The 19,300-nt window shown below is 36.8% G+C and overlaps 2 protein-coding genes across 3 annotated transcripts in view; both read right to left on the reverse strand.

Annotated features, from left to right (window-relative positions):
* Positions 1-4,046: 4,046 nt before the first annotated feature.
* LOC139935891 (uncharacterized) lies at positions 4,047-12,352 on the reverse strand. The gene is made up of 8 exons (XM_071930508.1): positions 12,347-12,352; positions 11,859-12,006; positions 7,808-8,124; positions 7,127-7,450; positions 6,231-6,657; positions 5,666-5,839; positions 5,361-5,474; positions 4,047-5,156 (listed from the first exon to the last, which is right to left on the reverse strand). Exons 1-8 carry the CDS (start codon positions 12,350-12,352, stop codon positions 4,969-4,971), a joined length of 1,698 nt encoding a protein of 565 aa, XP_071786609.1. The 3' UTR covers positions 4,047-4,968.
* LOC139936006 (centrosomal protein of 135 kDa-like) overlaps positions 11,915-19,300 on the reverse strand; it is a 33,116-nt gene continuing 25,730 nt past the window's right edge. For both annotated transcript variants that reach the window (XM_071930701.1, XM_071930702.1), the window contains 6 exons: positions 18,488-18,697; positions 17,409-17,611; positions 16,501-16,605; positions 14,561-14,802; positions 12,567-12,612; positions 11,915-12,006 (listed from right to left, as the gene is read on the reverse strand). In XM_071930701.1, coding sequence (XP_071786802.1) covers positions 12,608-12,612; positions 14,561-14,802; positions 16,501-16,605; positions 17,409-17,611; positions 18,488-18,697 — 765 coding nt within the window. In that variant the 3' untranslated portion in view covers positions 11,915-12,006; positions 12,567-12,607. The remainder of the gene's footprint in view (positions 12,007-12,566; positions 12,613-14,560; positions 14,803-16,500; positions 16,606-17,408; positions 17,612-18,487; positions 18,698-19,300) is intronic.

The following is a 19,300-nucleotide window of genomic DNA, read 5'->3' on the forward strand; positions in this document are numbered from 1 at the left end:
TGTAGGCATTAAAACAAAAAAACAAGTCATCTGTGACTACAATGATCAATCTGCCGTAAAACCATGTAATGTGCATACACGCCATGCGTGGCTTGTAACATAGACTGGTCCCCTGACAACTGATACGTGATAACCCAACGCGCAACTCAAGGAACACTGCAGCGCCATTTTTGTGTGCAGTTTTCAAGAAGGTCGCAAGGAACACGTGTGTCTGTGCTAAAGACTTCTCAAAATAAGGTACGTACTTCTTGTTTATAACTTATGGACAGACTGGATCCTTATGCTGCGTCGTAGTAAAACGTTGCTATAAACAAAGCACCAGTCTACTTACAACATTGTGCGACAATGTCACGAAGATTTGACAGTTGCAACGGCTGAAAACACGTACACACTGGCCTTTTGCCGCTTTTGTGTTTTTTAATCATTTTTCGCTAACTACGTGACATTTTGATGATTTTATTTTACAGCAACCATCTATAAAAACATTATTGATGATTCTACAGCCCTAAATTGCGTAAACGGTGAACCGGTGTGTCCCTTTTAAGGTTTTCATTATGTTCTGTACTATTTCCTCCCCGTCGCTTGCTAGCTAAAATTCACGGCAAATTCAGTGTTTTTAAGTTCTGTAGGGAAACATAAAAACGCGGGACAAAGTTGTTGTTGTAAGTAAGTAGCATAGCGTCCTCATGCGTTGTAAAAAGGCCAGTCTCGTGTATTGTCGTCTGCGGGCAAGTTTGTTGTTGTTGAGACACCACGATTTCGTCATTATCAAAATGCAGAATATAATAGAAATACAGAATAGAATTACATGTTTTCCTTTTTCTCAATTAAAAATAGGCATGCCATCTCATGTGGTGAACTAACTTGTGCAATGATTTTCAAGTACAAAACCCATACAGTGTCAAAGTCTCCTACCTGTAGCTTACTTTGCTCCATGGAACAAGTGTCGAACTCAGTTGTATTCATATGTGCCCCCCCCCCGCCCAAAAATATGAATGATTTTTGCAATGTAAAACAAAAACGACCGACGAAAAATAAGCAACACAGCTCATTTCTGCTGCGTGTGCGCCACCATTGTAAATAAATTCCCATAGTAACAAATGCTTAAATGTTAATTATTAAAAAGTACTAAAACAAATAATGTTATGTCTTTCAGTCTCTTGATACCCATCAGAAATATTGTCAGACAACTTCACTTCAGATTTCTTTTCAATTTTTGGTAGGTCCTTATTTTTTTTTTTTGCTAATTACCCTAAAGAAAAAAACCCATACATCCTCTCCCCGGCTTTTGTTTCAAACCGACTCGCTGCCAGATTCTCTCATTCTTTTTCTTCTTTTTTTAAAAACGTATTTTTGGGGCTGTTCAGTTTTTAATTGCTAAGGTTCCCTGGTTTTGGGTTTTTTTTTGTAGGGGGTGGGGTGGGGCTGGTTTATTCCATAGCTGGGTTTCAATGTAAAAGATTGTTCCCACAACACCCCGTGCATTTTTTTAGTGTCTTTTAGTGGTTTTTCAAATCTTCTATTCTATTCATTGTCATTTTGTTTCAATGTACCTATGTGACCCGTAGTTGTGCAATTTTATGTCTTTTTTTTTCTGTGTAAATTTTTATCAACATTTTTACCCTGTAATATCACATTATTCAGCTTTGTGCTGCAAGTTATTTTTGTTTATTAAAACTTGCCTAAATTTATCAAATCTCCTCACAAGTTGAAGCACAGAGCCACAGGTTGATAAACTTTTGTAACTCCTCAATCTATGAAATGCATGACCACAAAACGTTCTTATTCAAAATATTGTGAGGGCCTAACTGATGATAATCACCTTGGCGCATGACTGTTGACCTATAGCTAGGTAAACTAGGTAAACACGTATGGGGGGGGGGGCACGACACGAATTCTCCCGGGTGAGGGGGGGGGGGGGGGGGGGGCTCCTCACTCGTAATGTATAGCTCCCAGATGACATTATCTTAATAAGGTCTAACATTATTTTAGTCACACAAATAATAGACCAAAGACACAAAGGTTGTATGGTTTTTATAATATTTGTATTAAATGATTTATTTTCACATAAAACACGTGATAAGTTAGGCTTAATGTGTGGAAACATCCTTACAATATCAAAGCTTCGGACAACATGATGAGAGATACAAAAGAACATATTTGTGTACATCGATACCAAAGGCTTACCGAGTACTTTTTATAAAATAAGTAGCCATGATTTATATAAAACGCTGGTATAAAAAACAATTTGTTTTGATTTGGAATTGTGATTTTGAACGTTGTCCGAATTTTGCAATCCTATTGTATGAACCTGCTGGACTCGATTTCACAAAATCTGAGATTCACCTGAAGACGAATTTGTAAATAATTATTGCTGCATTTTGTCATTTTGAAGGCCTTATGTGACATCACACTGTGAACAAATAAAGGCACTGAACACTTTTTTTTAAAGACCAGTATTTTCACTTGGTGTATCTGAACATGCATAAAATTAAAAACCTGTGAAAATTTAGACTCAATTGGTCATTAGAGTTGCAAGAGAATGATGAAAGAAAAATTGTTTGCTGTGAGACGCCTAATAAAATACTTCAGGCCTGAAGTCTTTTATTGTTTTCGTGCGAAATTACCCTTTTCTCAAAAACTACTTCACTTTAGCGGGAGCTCTTTCTCACAATGTTTTTTACCCGTATAAGTATTTTTGAGTATAATTACCAATGGTGTCCTGCGCCTTTAATGCAGGTAATATTCATAGGCTGTTCAGATCAATCTTAGCTCTCTTTCTGGAATCGAGCCTAGGGTTTGGACTTAGTGAGATTCATCATAAAATGAGTTGTTAATAAGCACACAGAGAGGTTTTTGTTGTGGCACCACATTTAGCTGCGTAGCAGTTAAGATTGATGCACACTTTAAAATTAATAAACTTTCTCTTTGTGAAATCGAGCCATAGGGTTCAGACCTAGTGAGATTTATCCTAAGATGAGTTGTTAATTATGCCCTTAGAGAGATTTTTGTTGTGGCACCACACTTAGCTGCATAGCAGTTAAGGTTGATGCTCATTTTTAAATCAACTCCTTCTTGTTAATCCATTATAGATATGCCCCATCGGTTTCGTACAAAAGTAGTCAACCAACGAATCATTGATTGTACATGAATATATCAAAGACATTCTTCACATGAATTCCTATTGAAACTGCATAGTTGTAATGCCAAAACGCCAGTGACTGGTGAGTAATGACTCAGAGTGACGTCATGGTTGGTGAGCTCTCCGATTGGTTGATACAATGCGTCGAAAGTAGCTCAAGAGAAATAATTGTGATAACAAAAGATTTGTTCGATCGCTCCGAAAATAATATTTACTTTGTCGGAGTAGAATTGACTTATAAATGTAATTGTTGCACTCGTTACTGATTTAAGTTCTCAATAGTTTACATCTTCGACATTTTGCAAAGTTTGTGATTTTTTTTCCCAACTACAAAATTTTGTTCGCTCCAAAAATAAAGTTTACCTAGTTAGAGTTGAATTGACTTATAATGTTAATTGTTGCCAGTAGTAGTCAGTAACGCACAAGCAAGGCCAACAACTCACCAGAAATGTTGCGACCCGTGCCGTGGTTTTGTGACACACAAAGGACTTCACCAAAGATAGTGTGATTGGTAGATAGTGTGATTGGTCAGAACTCACCCGTGAAAACCTCGGCAGCTCAGGTGGCATGAACTGTAATATAATAATGTATAATAAGTTTGGGGCTAAATCATCCTTACTCGCAACTAAGAGCTGAATTGCGAAGGACGTGGCTGCAACGTGTTCGAGAAGCAGACATCCAAGGGCGCCTTTGGCAGCCAGCCACATCAACCCATCCATGACCACGGAGCACAGCCAGAGATCGAAAGTGTTTGATTATCCCTCCTTTGGGATAATCAAACACTTTCGATCTCTGGCTGTGCTCCGTGGTCATGGATGGGTTGATGAGGCTGGCTGCCAAAGGCGCCCTTGCATGCCTGCTTCTCGAACACGTTGTAGTCGCGTCCTTCGCAATTCAGCTCTTAGCTGCGAGTAAGGATGATTAGCCCCCAAATTATTATTATTATTGTAAAACAGTCCACGCTACCTGAGCACCCGAAGTTGTCACGGATGAGATATGACAGTTATCGTACAGAAACACAAGCAATAGATTCCTCATAACTACTGCACTTCTTACTGCCTCCCAAATTATTCTGGAGCTAAGGATAGTAGGAAAAGTATTCTATACTATATTCTGTTGACTTTGACCTCCTGGAGTACGGTAAAGTGTTCCTAAATGACCATTCTCTTTAACTATAGTGGATTGGCCTTCACGAAGTATAAATTGGAAAAGTTCCAAAAGAGAAACCAATGAAGAAGAACAAGAAAAAGCACGAAAAATACTTCCACTGTCGTATCAACATATTGGCCATTTACCCCCGCTGTGGTTGATGCATGTTTAATCGATCGTAGCGCAACATTGGTGCAAGCGAGGAAACAAGACCTCTATGGTGTCAGCGATGGCATTTCTTATAATCAAAATCCTCTAAACCAATTTAACATTTTGATATGATACGCGGCGTGCTATAATTCAACTTCGCACGACAAAAAAAAAGTTAAATAAACCGAGCGTGTCCAAAATTATTATTTGATATTGAAAAAACTATTCCGAAATTTTTTAACACTTGATGATACGCGGCGTGATGTAATCCACGTTCGCACGACCGAAAAAAGTTCCTTAAACCGAGCCTTTCCAAAATTATTTCTTTGATCTTGGCAAAAATATTCCGATTAAGCACTTTCGTCGCATTGGATCAACCATCACAGAATGCAGTTTTTCCTTGTTTGTTTTTCCTTACATTTTTATATTAATTATTTGACATTATTTGTTAGGCCTCGACCTAATTATAAAAAAATATTTTTGTTTTGTTTGGAGGGAGTCCCCCGGTGCTGACAACATAATTGCTATCAATCTAATGGCTGCACACAGCAGCAGGTGAACATGATTCCTGCCATCTTGGAAGATTTCTTCGTTTTGATCTCCTGCTCTACTGCGATCTTCTTCATCTTTCTGTCTCTCTTACTTTGGCGTCTGCCGAAGATTCTAGACCAGAATCCTCTTCTGGAAGTTGAACCCACCTCTTTGAGCCCTTGACCTGAATATAACGAAATGGAATCTTGATCAAAAATGATTCTGTGAATGATAATAAACTGTTTCAGGCTCTGTCTTTCACATTTTTATTCTGTGTTGTTCAACCAATTCTGGCCCAGTAAAAGTGTAAGCTAGACAAAAAAAACGTAGTCTTGTGGAGTTTTCTCCCAAACTCGAGTCTTGTACAATGTTGTTTATTTCTGAATACCTTTTGAGCAAATCGATATCAGGTCAGTCTGATCATCAGCTGACTGAAGTGCAGTATCGTCTCCATCAAGAATGAGTATCTTCGAGGTAATAGAGGTCGCATCTTTGATTTCATCTATGGAATTAAGAAAAGACAACTTTCTTTTTATTCTGTTTCACAAAATTAATTGCTGGCGTCGTCAAAGAAATTCAACAGTTCATGTCGTATAGAATAAAAACAAAGTTATATCTTTATCTCTGTAGTCTGGATGTTTGATTGTTTCCTTCTAAATAAGAAGATGTCTTTGTTTATAGATCCTCCCTTACCCTCAATGTCACCATTGACGTAATCATCCCACACTTCATCACCTATTTCATCGGCAGTCAACTCCCCATCGTCCTCCCCAGACACGCTGATAATTTCCCCGAATGACAATGAAGAGATGCTCGTGAGCAATGAGACCGTATCCAGGTCACTAATGCTCGACCAAGACGTCAACTCTGAAGAATCAACAATCATCAAGCTTAATCTCAACAAGAAATGTCTTTGAAACATCCTATAGTTCGTAAGACACTGCTGTTGAGTTGCAAAGTTCTCGGTTCGAACCAACCCCATCCGAGTAATGTGCTTGTGTGTGTTTTGTCACAGAGCTCGGGAAAGTACTGAGTGTACAGTGCTTACATACATCGGTTCGAATCCCACTGGAGCATCTTATTAACAAAGATCACGTGTATACTGGCTTTCTTTAAAACTTAAAAAGCTTACGTGAGTGATGCTGGTCGATGATCTACTTTGATTTGTTTTTCTCATTTTGTTTACTTATTCAGAGGAACATATATTCTTGGAATTTCCAATATTAATTTATCCAGACTTTAATTACATGAACCTTACCTTCTTCATCTTCTTCTTGCTCCAGAATCTCTCCTTCCTCGGTTGCCCAGTTCGCCGCAGCATCCCCATCTCCCATTGGTTGATTCTTGAACTTTATTTCCACAACTACCCCATCTTTCCTCTGGTCCTCTATATTCCATTCTTCCTTCATCGTCACCCCCTCAACCGGTTCGTTGTGTCCAACCTGCTCTTTCACCTTTGAACCCACATAACCCATCTCCCCTATTTCCCCATCCCTTCTCTTCACTACTTCGGACTTGATTTCCTTTGTGTTTGCCTCTTGGACTAGCTCTCCGATCTTCTTTGGAGCAACCTGTTCTTCTCCTTTTGAATTATCCCCCATCCCTTCAACCTCGCTGCCATTTGCCTCTCCTAGCTCAGCCCTGGTTTCCTCAGTCCTCATCTCCTCAACTCGATCTGTCATCTCCTGAGGATTATAAATTAATTGTGTTATTGTTTTTATTTCAACATCTTTATACATGATATACATATCAGCACAACGGCTGTTTTACGTTATGGTCATGTGTCTTAAAGGCAGTGGAAACTATTGGTAATTACTCAAAATACGGCTCCCCCTGAAGTGGAGTAGTTTTCGAGAAAGAAGTAAATTTCCACGAATTTGATTTCGAGACCTCAGATTTAGAATTTGAGGTCGCGAGTTCAAGCATCTAAAAGCACACAACTTCGTGTGACAAGGGTGTTTTTTCTTTCATTATTATCTCGTAACTTCGAAGACCAATTGAGCTCAAATTTTCACAGGTATGTTATTTTGTGCATTATGTGAGATATAGCAGGTGAGAAGCCTGATCTTTGACAATAACCAATAGTGTCCACTTCCTTTAACAATGAGAATAAGGAAACACATTTTTTAAAATTATACTTTAAAATATACTTACATGATCTACCTTTGCTTCCTCCTTAAACTGATACATCATCTTGAGCTCCCCCTCCTCGCCCTTTACCATATCTACCTTGGCACAACTTTCCTCTTTCTGTTCCTTCTGTTGCAAGTATTCTTCAACAATGCTCTCCACCTCTACAACTTTCTCGATCTTTATCACCTTTATCTTCATTTCTTTATATATCTCTCCTTTTGTCTTCACCTCCTCTTGTCCGTTTGTTTTTATCCTCTCGTCTTCTTTGGTTGTTTCTAGATGACGAGGTACGCTGACTATCAAGCTTGGCTCATCGGAATGCAGTTCGGATGGCTCTTCCCCTACCTGTCGTATTAAAAGTATCGGGAGTAAAATTCAGTAACTTATCACTTATAATCTAGGTTGTCGCTCTCCTCGATATATTTTAGCCAGTGTTGAAAAAAACTCTTTAGTATTCTGCCGTTGACTATGCAGTTTGAAACATCGTAACCAACCAGCTTTTATTTAGTAGGGGCAATAATTTGGCAGTTTCGTGCACTCTGTGGTAAAAGCTGGAATCTTGTTTTACCAAAACATAAACAATTAGTGTCATCTTTGAAATGACCTGTTTATCATGGTTTCCAATGTCAAAGTGGATTTACAATTTCGAATGAATGTTTCACTTTTGTGAAATACAAATCAATATAACTAAATAAAAGTCACCTGTGAGGCTTCCCTCTTCTGCGCATGACTTCTACCACCGTCTTCCTCCTCCTTGTTATCAGTCACCATGGTAACGCATCCATCCTCATGACACGTGTAGATACTTGCATGTTTCTTGTGATCTACACCGGACGGTACATCCACTTCCCCGGCCTTCATGATCCTGGAGGCGATGGAATTAGCGATGACGACCTGCTCTTCCGGGGTGTGCATCTTCATTACCATGGCAATTCTTTCAGCTACACACTCACATGTTGGATCGGTCTCATTGGACTGTGGCGGATTATAATTCCGGATCAGTTCATTGATCCGTTGTGCTATAATGTGTGAGATACAATGGAATGTTCTTAATGATGTTGAGTTATATTTGGGTTATATTTGGGTTATATTTGGGTTATATTTGGGTCTCTTTTAATCTACTTTTATGTTAAAAGTAGAGAATATGTACTTCGCAACACAATTCAAAATGGCTTTCTCCTGAGAGCTCATAAGGAAAATAAATTCGTCATCATCAGATAAGATGCTAAAGATCTGTGTAACTTTGACCAATGGTATCAAACAATTTCTTTCCTTATTTCAGTAAGCCATCACGATTTGAGTAGAACCCATTTAGCCATTATAAGAACAATCTATTCCAATCACTAATCTTACATATTTTGTTGACTGGTTGGTGGATAGATTTTTTAATTATAAATGTAGATACATACAAAATTTTCGAATCTTGAGATATCGGCAAAAATCTTGAGCGTTTATGTCCAAACAGAGAGAATACTCCGGAACTGGAATATACAGTCTGAGAAACGTTTCATGAAGAAACGTTTTCGAATTAAATTTGTTTGAATCCCTTTCTTTTTTACTAATTTCCATAGAGCAACTTCTTAAAACGTTAACAATATTAACAGCTGCAGTGCTTCTAACTGTACAACTGTAATTGTCAAAAATGAGTCTTCTCACTTGGTGTATCTCAACATGTGCATCAAATAACAAACCTGTGAAAATCTGAGCTCAGTTGGTCATCGAAGTTGTGAGTAAATGATGAAAGAAAAAACACCCTTGTTGAACGAATTTGTGTGCATTCACATAAGAAAAAAAGACTTCTAGAGACTTCTAGCTAGAAGTCTTCTAATGTTTTAGTGAGAAATTACCTCTTTCTCAAAAACTACGTTACTTCAGAAGGAGTCGTTTCCCAGTGTTTTATACTATCAACAGCTCTCCAATGCTCGTTACCAAGTCAGTTTTTTAGTTAATATTTGTTTTGAGTTATTACCAAACGTGTACCTTCCCTTTATCAAGTAAGTTTTGATGGTCACCAATGTTTGTAATGTACAAAGGTATACCCCCAAATACTATAGTTATTTTGGTATCTCATGTCATAACAGATGAACCGACTGGAGTATATATTTAACAAACGACAACCAATAAAACATTCTATTTTATTAGTATCAAGTGATACTTATTTAATAAGTCACGACCGGCCAACATTTAAAAACAATTAATTTATGAAAAATGGACATTTAAGATAATTCATTCATGACAATTTTACAAGATCATGTATTTTTGCTATCTGTTCAAACTGCATTTGTTTAGTTTATGTCGGTTTGTTTTTCATACACGTTGAGTAGGAAGGTGACCAATTGATACTGATTTACAATCCAAACATGTTTTCTTTTGTATCCCAATTAATATTTCAGCTCTACTTGTGAACATTTGAACTCAATTGGTCGTCGAAGTTGCGAGATAATAATGGAAGAAAAAACACCCTTGTCACAATAAAAACTTGTCGAAAACTATACTACTTCAGAGGGAGGGAGCCGTTCTCACAATGTTTTATACTATCAACAGCGCTTCATTGCTTGTTACCAAGTAAGTTTTTATGCTAACCGTTATTTTGAGTAATTACCAATAGTGTCCATCCTTTCCTTTAATGGATACGTTGCCATTGTAAATGTGTAGGCTTTGAGAGAACTTGGTACAATATTGTAGTGACATAGCTTGACAGTACTAGTAGGCAAAAACACACATAACTCAATTTTATGTCAAGAATGTGTAAAGGTCTATAACTAAACAATAAATAATTTCAACAAAACATGACAATAATATACATGTACACAAATATAAAATGGCAAGTTCTTCAGTGTTTATTATTTTATGATACTTCTAAGTACGTGTAGATTTTAAAATACAAAACAGAACAAAAATAAATAAAAAAATCAACTGTGACTCAAAACATTTTTTCTACTTGAGAAAATTCATCAATAGTGTTAAAAAAAATTAATCAAATAATTTTCCTGATAAATTTAATGGTGATCCATTTGCAAACATTGAGGCACAAACACTAAATGGTAATTTGAAAGTCTGAAATCAAAATTGACAGGAAATTTAAATTCCAGCTAATCACTTAATATAACTCGAAGTGAACAAATTTATAAGTGATGTCAGCTCAGATATTAAAACAATTTCTCAAAATTCTGAGGTAGGACAATAAATACAGTTTGTAAAGCAAAATTTATTTAAATTCAAATCAAAATTTTAGCATCAGACAATCCGAATGTGTTAAAAAAAAATTCAACTATAGACAAACGTGCAAGCTAAAAATGGGGGTAATTTTCATCCTTAAAGGAACATTACAGAATTGGTTTTTGCTAACAAAACAGTTGCTGGCAGTGTAAGCACTTTATGTAATTCACCACATACATTAACTGACAAAACTGTAGAAGTTTGATATCGATCGGACATCTGGGTCACGAGAGAATAGTGAAAAACCGATCACAAATTTTGCATTGCATCGACGCCAAAATAAAAATGAATAAAACGCACACTGGGTGATGAATATCTAATATACGAAGTTAGATTATTTATTTCTCATCAAAAATGACATTTCAGACAGAACAATTTCAATGGATGTTTTTAACTATCATCATCATTAGACCGTGTAAGTTTAATGTAAATCTGTGATCTTCACGATTTTTGTTTCTTACCAATTCTGTAATGTTCCTTTAAGGAATGTTTCCTGTAATACTTCAAATATGAGCACAAAAAAAATAAGAATAAGATAATTATAAAGTTTATTGTTGAATATAAATACAATTATGTACACTAAGAAGGGTGTGTGCCAAAGTGGTCACCTTGACATAAAAGGAAAGTCTGTCAAAGAACAGGCCCTGGGGTAAATTAGACTAGTCCTAGAACTCTTTATGAGTTAGAACTTAAGAATCATCCTCAATTACTTGTCCTAACTCGAGATAAGACAAGTCTTAACTTTGTGTGAAATCCACCCCTGTGCTCTAATCAGCAAGAAACATTTCCCTCTTTTCAATTTTTTAACTACCAATTTTGATACAGATTTCCCAACAGAAAGTTTAGGAATTCCATTTCCACTAATTTTTTGACTATTTTAATTTTAAATACAAATTTCTCAAAAAAATTCTTCAACAACAAAATGTATACTACCCTGAATAAGCTAAAAACATGGACCACTTTAAAGCAGCAGTCACAGACTCTAATGGAATGCATACTTGAGATTCTATGACAAACAAACCAGAGAAAACAGTTCCTGCCAAATTGTTCACTTTCCTTTTTCAACAACTTAAATAATAGATATTAGGTTTGCTGTAACACCATGTGCGTTTTTACTTGCCAGGTAGATAATCTTGTTTTGAGAACTTGTCTTGCTTTATATTCTACTACTGCAAAGTAGACTTTCAGAACTCAGGAGACTTCTAAGTTCTGCAAAAAACTGTCCTGCTTATTAATTATTACCTGGGCAGAAGGTAGAAAATTTACAGTTCTTCTTCAGCTATATGGATCGAGGGGACTTCTCCTTATAAACTTCACTAAATAAACTTGTTAATAAGAATGTTAATAAGAACTGAGAAGTCTCCTGAATTCCCAAAATCTACTCCGCAGTAGTAGAATATAAAGCAAGACAGTTCTCTAAAGAACAAACTCTACCTGGCAAGTAGATACACACATGGTGTTACCGCAAACCAAATACACATTGATACCTCACCATGCAATGCCTCAAACATCTAAGATAGTTGTGAAGGTAAACCTCTTTCAATATCCTCCTGGATGCACCAACGACAGGTGATGTTACAAGGAGTATAAGATGATGACCCAAGTGGGCCTGGTTGTAGACCTGCTAGGAGCCTGCAGTGGCACTCACTCAGTTTCCGTCTTAGTTGATCCTGTAGAACACACTGATTGAGATAGAAAAAGGAAAGCAAATAATCTTTTGTCTTACTTTAAAACACTGAAGGGCAATTAATGAAAATTTGACATAAAAGTATTTATCATTTAAAGGGTTTGGGTACTTTTTGTATGACACAAAACACAAATAACCACAGATTTACTGATGTTGGTAAAAATCTTCCGTTAAAATATTACTTGCTGAGGTGCTGTATTTTTTGATAAATGAGTAAAACAGTTCTCAAAAAAAAAGAAAAATCGTCTCAGTGAGACAAAAATAAAGAAACAGAAACATTGTTCCGTGATTTTCACCTTTTTTTCTCAAAAACTTCCACAGATAAATAAAATTACATACATCTTGATTCACAGTGAGTTGGGATTCATGTCATGGTTAAAGACTTTATCTACAAAAGGTATCAAAACATTTCAAGGTGTACTTCTGGAAAACATTGCAGGTGGTGTTTATCAAAATGTAATAACATTCACAAAGTCATGTTGCCAGTTTTATTTCTATTGAATGAAACGGTCAGCTTTCTGACGATCATACTTTTTTTAATGTCTTAAATCTTACCAATGTTTTAAGCTGCTGTCTTCTATACCTCCTCCCAGTCTTTACCCTGAAGATAAAAAAGTTCAAGACCAGCGTGAATAAAAATTATTGCACATTGTTATTTATAGTATAAACAACCAAGTACAACAAAAATATCAGGCATGTGCTAGGATCTTGAAAAAAATCTGCACTATGAGCGCAAACGTAAAAGCTTGTGAGCGAAAAGCATGAAATCTTGAGAGCCCAAAGCGTGAAAGCTTGCAGGTGCAAAGCGTGAAAGCTTGCCAGCGCAAAGCGTGAAAGGCAGGCAGGTTGCGAACGCAAAAGCTTCCCGAGTGCGACGCCTGCTTTACGTACATTTATCTCTGGTAAAAAAAAAAAAAAAAAAAAAATGTATTTCTGGTTAAAAACAGAGAAATCACATCCCTGAAATAAACAAGTAAAAACAAAATTAATCCAATTGGAAGGTGGGAAAAGGTATTCTACAACAAATTTATCAATGAATTATGAATTAGCTGATTTATATATGAAAATGTAGCTAATCATTAAAATTAAAATATACACAAAGCAATCCAACAAAGTACGGAACATGCAGCTACTGTTGAAAAGAAATCATTTGGGGTTAACAGACTGTACATAAATTCAGATAGGAAAAGAAATAGAAGTAGGACCTCACAATAAACACTGGCAGGTGGGAGAGATAATGAATGTTTAAAATAAAGAAAGTGAAACAATTTACAAGAATAACACAAGGTTTAAGTTAGGCCTGGGCGACTAGTGTCGCGACTCTTTGAAGCACGACTAGTTGAGTAGTAAATTTCACTAGTCGTCCAGGCCTAGTGTAAATGTGATTACCTGGTCCTACAACAGATGAATGGACAGCGTCCTTTAATATGTATCGTTAGAAAAACACGAAGATGATGTTAGTTAGATAGTTAGGAACTTCAAGGGACTGTACATGTTTGTGTTTGATAATTGGAACCCACTGAAACCATGAAACTTTCCTGTGAGAATTAAATTTTAGAAAGGTGGGAGTGTTTTTGAGATATTGCCGAAAATTATGGCCACGCAGGAAGAGTGATCTGCAATTTGAATACACAATGAGACCCGTAATGCTTCTCAGATTCACAATTTTCGGGGATAAGGATCGCAATCTTTTGAAGTAAAATGTATCTCAATATGCAATTATGCTGTAGGCTTCTTACCAATAAGGTTTTGATTGCCTTTCCTTTTCAGAGTCATACCAAGCGTATACAGACCCCTTTAAAGAGGAGTGGGATGTTAGTTAGATAGATAAATTAGTGATATGTAGAGAAACTTTGAACCTAGCCGCTTTTAAATTTATAGAAAAATATTAGAAATTTGTTCATGTATTTTATGATTGCATACTTTTTTTGTGCTTGGTTTTTGAATGATAGGAAACTCCGTATCGCTTTGGTGATTAATACAAAATTGTTCTTCGCACAATGTAAGATGATGGGCACTTCCCTGTTTGATGTTAATTTACACACAAATATTATGTACCAGAAGAAATAAATGGAATACAACTAGAAGAAAAATAATCATGGGTTAGTAATATTGTCTTTGTTCATAATGAATGTAAAATTGGTTTGATGACATGAAGTACACATGCCAGGGATGGGATCACCATGCAGAAAAACACTTTGTATCTTTTTATTAGCTGGAAGTTGCACAGCGTCGGATTGTTCTCAACTGCAGTCTTAATTCTTCTCAATGCATATACAAATTACATTATCTTTCTGCTTCAGAGATGTATTGAAGATTTGATGTTCCAGTCAGAGGAGAAAATAAATTAGGATACCTCCACAAGATGAAAGAGACTTTCTAAAGAGCTACTATTCAAACAAAGTCGTTTCCTGACACTTAAGTTTGCGCCATTTTTCCACTCACCAACCGCGATAAACTTAACTGGGGCACCATTATAAGACCCTGGTCCTTGTCAGCACTTTTGTACATTACTCCATTTTCAAAACCATCTAAATACTCATCCGTACTTCTCTCTGGTGATGATGACCTGTACGCAGGTGATGATTTCAATATTGACCTCTCCGGTGACCTTCGACCTGACCTGCTTGGTGAGAGTGCCCTCCGTGATGGAGAGGATGGTCTATGGGGGCTTGAGGATCTCCGGGTGGAGCTGTTATGATTTGACATCAATGAGGTTCTTGTGAAACTGGAATTGTCTGCGATGGTTGGAGAAAGAGTTGACCTCCGAAACTCTTGTGATATTCTCTCTCTGATAGGTTCATAAAAATATAATAAGAAATATGTAAATAATTTAGTGGTGCTTTGACTTAAGATATATATATATATAAATTAGGTTTGCGGTAACACCATGTGTGTATCTACTTGCCAAGTAGATCCTGTTCTATTGAGAACTGTCTTGCTTTATATTTTACTACCACAGAGTACATTTTCAATAATTCGGGAGACTTCTCAGTACTGAAAAGAACTGTCCTGCTTTTCAATTTCTACCTGGGTGGAAGGTATAGAAAATCAGCCGGGAACTACTACTTTTCCTTTTGTAATGGTGGTGGATCGAGGGGATTTCTCGTTATTAAATTCACTACCGTGGAGTGGCTTCTTAATTGGTCTCACTGTTTTACTAGGTTGCTCTAGTCATCGTCAGGAGACTGAAGAGTTGGAGAGATACAATTCAGTTTCATCCCACAACCAAAAACTATATAATATTTGCATCTCATTTACGGTCGATTCGCATCTGGAAAATAAGAGACTGTATTATACAATATTAAGGCCAGTGAAATTCCTTATTCTCTGTGTATGAACTGGCTTATAGTTTAAACATACTCATGAAGTAGTCTTGAACTTTTCTTTCAAACACTTACTCTAGCATGATGAAGCTTTTGAGCTTAAAGGGAAGGTACACGTTTGGTAATTACTCAAAACAAATATTAACTTAAAAACTGACTTGGTAATGAGCATTGGAGAGATGTTGATAGTATAAAACATTGTGAGATGCGGCTCCCTCTGAAGTAGCATAGATTTTGCGAAAGAGGTGATTTCTCATTAAAATAATAAAATACTTCTAGCCAGAAGTCTTTTATTCCTATCTGAAAGCATACAAATTCATTCAACAAGGGTGTTTTTTTCTCTCATCATTTTCTCGCAACTTTGATAACCAATTTAGCTCAAATTTTCACAGGCTTGTTATTTTGTTCTTATGTTGGGATACACCAAGTGAGAAGACTGGTCTTTGACAATTACCAATAGTGTACCTTCCCTTTAACAGTAAAGCAATAACAATATACAAATGCCTTCAATGACTTAGCCTACCAATGACTATGACAATTTTCTTTCGTTGCTCCATTTCTTTGGAATAGTCTTCCTGTGCATATTCACCAGGCTAGTTCTTTACACTGTTTTAAAGACACTGGACACTATTGGTCATTGTCAAAGACCAGTCTTCTCACTTGGTGTAACTCAACATATGCACAAAATAACAAACCTGTGGCAATTTCAGCGTAATTGGTCGCCGAAGTTGCGAGATAATAATGAAAGAAAAAACGACCTTGTCACTTGAAGTTGTGTGCTTACAGATGCTTAATTTCGAGACCTCAAAATCTAATTCTGAGGTCCAGAAATCAAATTCGTGGAAAAATACTTCTTTCTCGAAAACTACATTACTTTAGAGGGAGCCGTTTCCCACAATGTGTTGTACCATCAACAGCTCTCCATTACTCGTTTTTATGCTTATTATTATTTTTAGAAATTACCAATAGTGTCCACTGCCTTTAAGTCTCTGTTAAAAACTCACTTGTTTGAAGCTGCTTTTTTGTGACCTGCTTACTTGTATTTGTATCTTTCACTCATTGTATATTTTCTTGTTCTCTTTATGTGCTTAGAGGCTTTTGCAAAAGGCGCTTTACAAATGCCTTTATTATTATCAATATTTTTATGACAAAAAAGGACTCACTTCTCAAAGCGCTCACTGGTGAGCTGTCTCCTGACTTTCTCCAAGTCTGCCTCCAGCTGAGCAGCTCTGGATCTTAAGGTCTGAAGCTCGCGACTCTGGCTTTGCCTACAAAGCAAAGAAAACCAACAAACCAGATATGTATTCTATATCACTATATAACTCTTTGGAATCGGTTTCTAGCACAAATCTGCATACTATGCGTTACGTACACCATAAACAAATATTGAGTCATACAACAGTTACATTCAAACAGTTACAAATAATCTTTCTTTAAAAATAATCTCTCAAAACAATTATCCACTTTTGTTTGCTGAATTATTCCCCAAGCTTTCAACTGGAGCAAAAAAAAAACAACACAAAAATGAATAGATGTAGATAAAAAAGGCCTGTATGCTTAAACTGACTAAACAAAATACAAAATGCAAGACTCTTTTAGGATAAGAATGCGGTTTAATGGTAAACTTCAGCATCCTTTGTTGTCATCCCCCATTCTGAAACAATTTCACTGGCTCCTTTTTTCTCAACGAATCATCTTCAAGCTGATGCTCATTGTCCACAAAGCACTAAGCCATCAGCGGCAAGGCTCCCCACTATATCTAAGAACTACTTCAAGTTTACACTCCATCAAGGAATCTTCGATCAAGTTCCATGCTTCTCCTCATTGAACCCAAGTTTTGACACTCATGGGGTGACAGGTCTTTTTCTTCAGCTGCGCCACACCTCTTAGATCTTGTCTTTGTACCACAGATTCAAATATCTTCTCAAAACTTATCTTATCTCAAAGGTTTTCAAGGACTGAATTATTTGTTTCTGTTTCCTTTTGTTTTTGGTTTTACTTCACCTTAAACACCCAGCAGGGATGTGCGCATTACAAGTCTTTATTATGATTATTATTATCTTTAACTTACACTTTGCTGTCGGCTAAAGCCAATCTGTCTTTAACCAGTTGAATCTCTGATCTGTGTTCTTGACTGTCTAACTGGGCTTGGAATTCCTTTTCCCGGTTGTTGGACAGGAGAGTTTCCAAGTTGCGTACCGATGCTCTCTCTGTACCAACTTGGTTCCGTAGCATCTCTATCTCACGTCGCTGGTCATCCACTGATGACTCAAGCTGTAAAATAAATCACATTAAAATATCAGGCAAAAATTCGTCGTGATTTAAATGCTTTAAAATGTTTAATTTCCATTGACATAAGGCCTTCTCACAAAAACTCTCTGTGTTGGACACGAATACGATCCGTGTAACGTGGACTGACACCTTTTCCCATTACATCTTTTCAACACGGTGTTGATCCGGATAAAGCGCTGTATGCGTGTTGAAACCAACCCTGCTTAGGGTTGGGTGAGAATTCTCAATTCGTGTCAAAACTTTCACCACAGATCGATTACCTATGGGTTTATTTTTTAAATTGAAAAGCACGTTCATAGAAGGAGCCGCTAAAAAACAAAATCCGCAAAGCATCACTACGCACCAAGATGCACCATGATTCACCACGTTGCATCGCAACGCCTCCTGATTCGATCCGTGTAAGACATTTCAGTTTGAAACGATCACACATTACACGGATGAACAGTTACACCTGTACCTCAGAAGCTGATTTTGCGCAGAGCTAGTGTGAAAGCGAAGCAGTTTGTATCCGTGTTGAAATTTTTAGCGAGTCAACACGGACCCGTTCCGGATAAGTTTTGACACTATATTGTGAAAAGGTCTAATAGTCTTTTTGTTGAGTAATTAAACTGACTTGGAACGATAAAAAATTATGGAGCTTATGATTAGGTTGTAATAATAATAATAGTTTCTATTGATACTGCCCTAAATACAAGCACTTAATCTAAGCGCTATGGTGCTGGTGTCCTTGAAGACTACAGTAAATCAGGGCAACAGCTCCAAAGTAGGATAAAACAAATTTACAAAAGTTATGCAATAATGAAAGCAGAAATAAATAAGAGACGGATAAACAAATTAACAGAACTTAACAATAAGTACCTGCTCAGTGTCTATATTTCTGGTTGTGAGTTGACGAGACATAACTTCCTTAGTATTCTCTAGCTTAATACAGAGATCTCTAACAGCAGTAAGATCCTGCACTAGAGACGTCTTCTCGTCCTGTAGCTGTCGTATACTCTCCTCCATGTTAGCGAGAGATCTGGTTAGACTCGACACTTGTAGCTCATAGGCTTGCTCTGTGGATACATGCTAAGAAAAATACAAAGGTTATTATTGTATATACATGATATATGATTTGAGTCATTGCATGGTGAGGTATCAATACATATTTGGTTTGCGGTAACACCATGTGTGTATCTACTTGCCAGGTAGAGTTTGTTCTTTAGAGAACTGTCTTGCTATATATTTTTCTACTGGGAGTAGATGTTTGGATTTTCGGGAGACTTTTTGAAGTACTATCTGGGTGGAAGGTAGAAAAGCTGTGAGGACTACTACTTTATCTTAAAGAGGAACGTTATTGTTTCAAATTTTTTGCACTTATCGAAAAGAGAAGGGGTTCGCCCCGATGTTCCTGGCTGTGGCTGCTTAATGCGCCGTAGCACCTTGTAAATCCATGTACGGTGCTACATAATTGGGTCTCAGAATTCATCTCTGCAATAATGTATCTTTCTGAAAGTTTGTATATATACTCAGCGCCTTGAGTACTTTGTTTGGTAGATACGTGTGTTATATAAGACTTTGATATATTATTGTATGTTATTTCATTCCAAAACTGGAACAAACCCCCTAACCCGCGGGAGGTTAATATCAGTATAATAATCAATTAGCGAAGAAGTCATACAGAAAGCTAGT

The sequence above is a fragment of the Asterias amurensis genome, chromosome 4 (genome assembly GCF_032118995.1).
Source record: "Asterias amurensis chromosome 4, ASM3211899v1".
NCBI classification, from domain to species: Eukaryota; Metazoa; Echinodermata; class Asteroidea; order Forcipulatida; family Asteriidae; genus Asterias; species Asterias amurensis.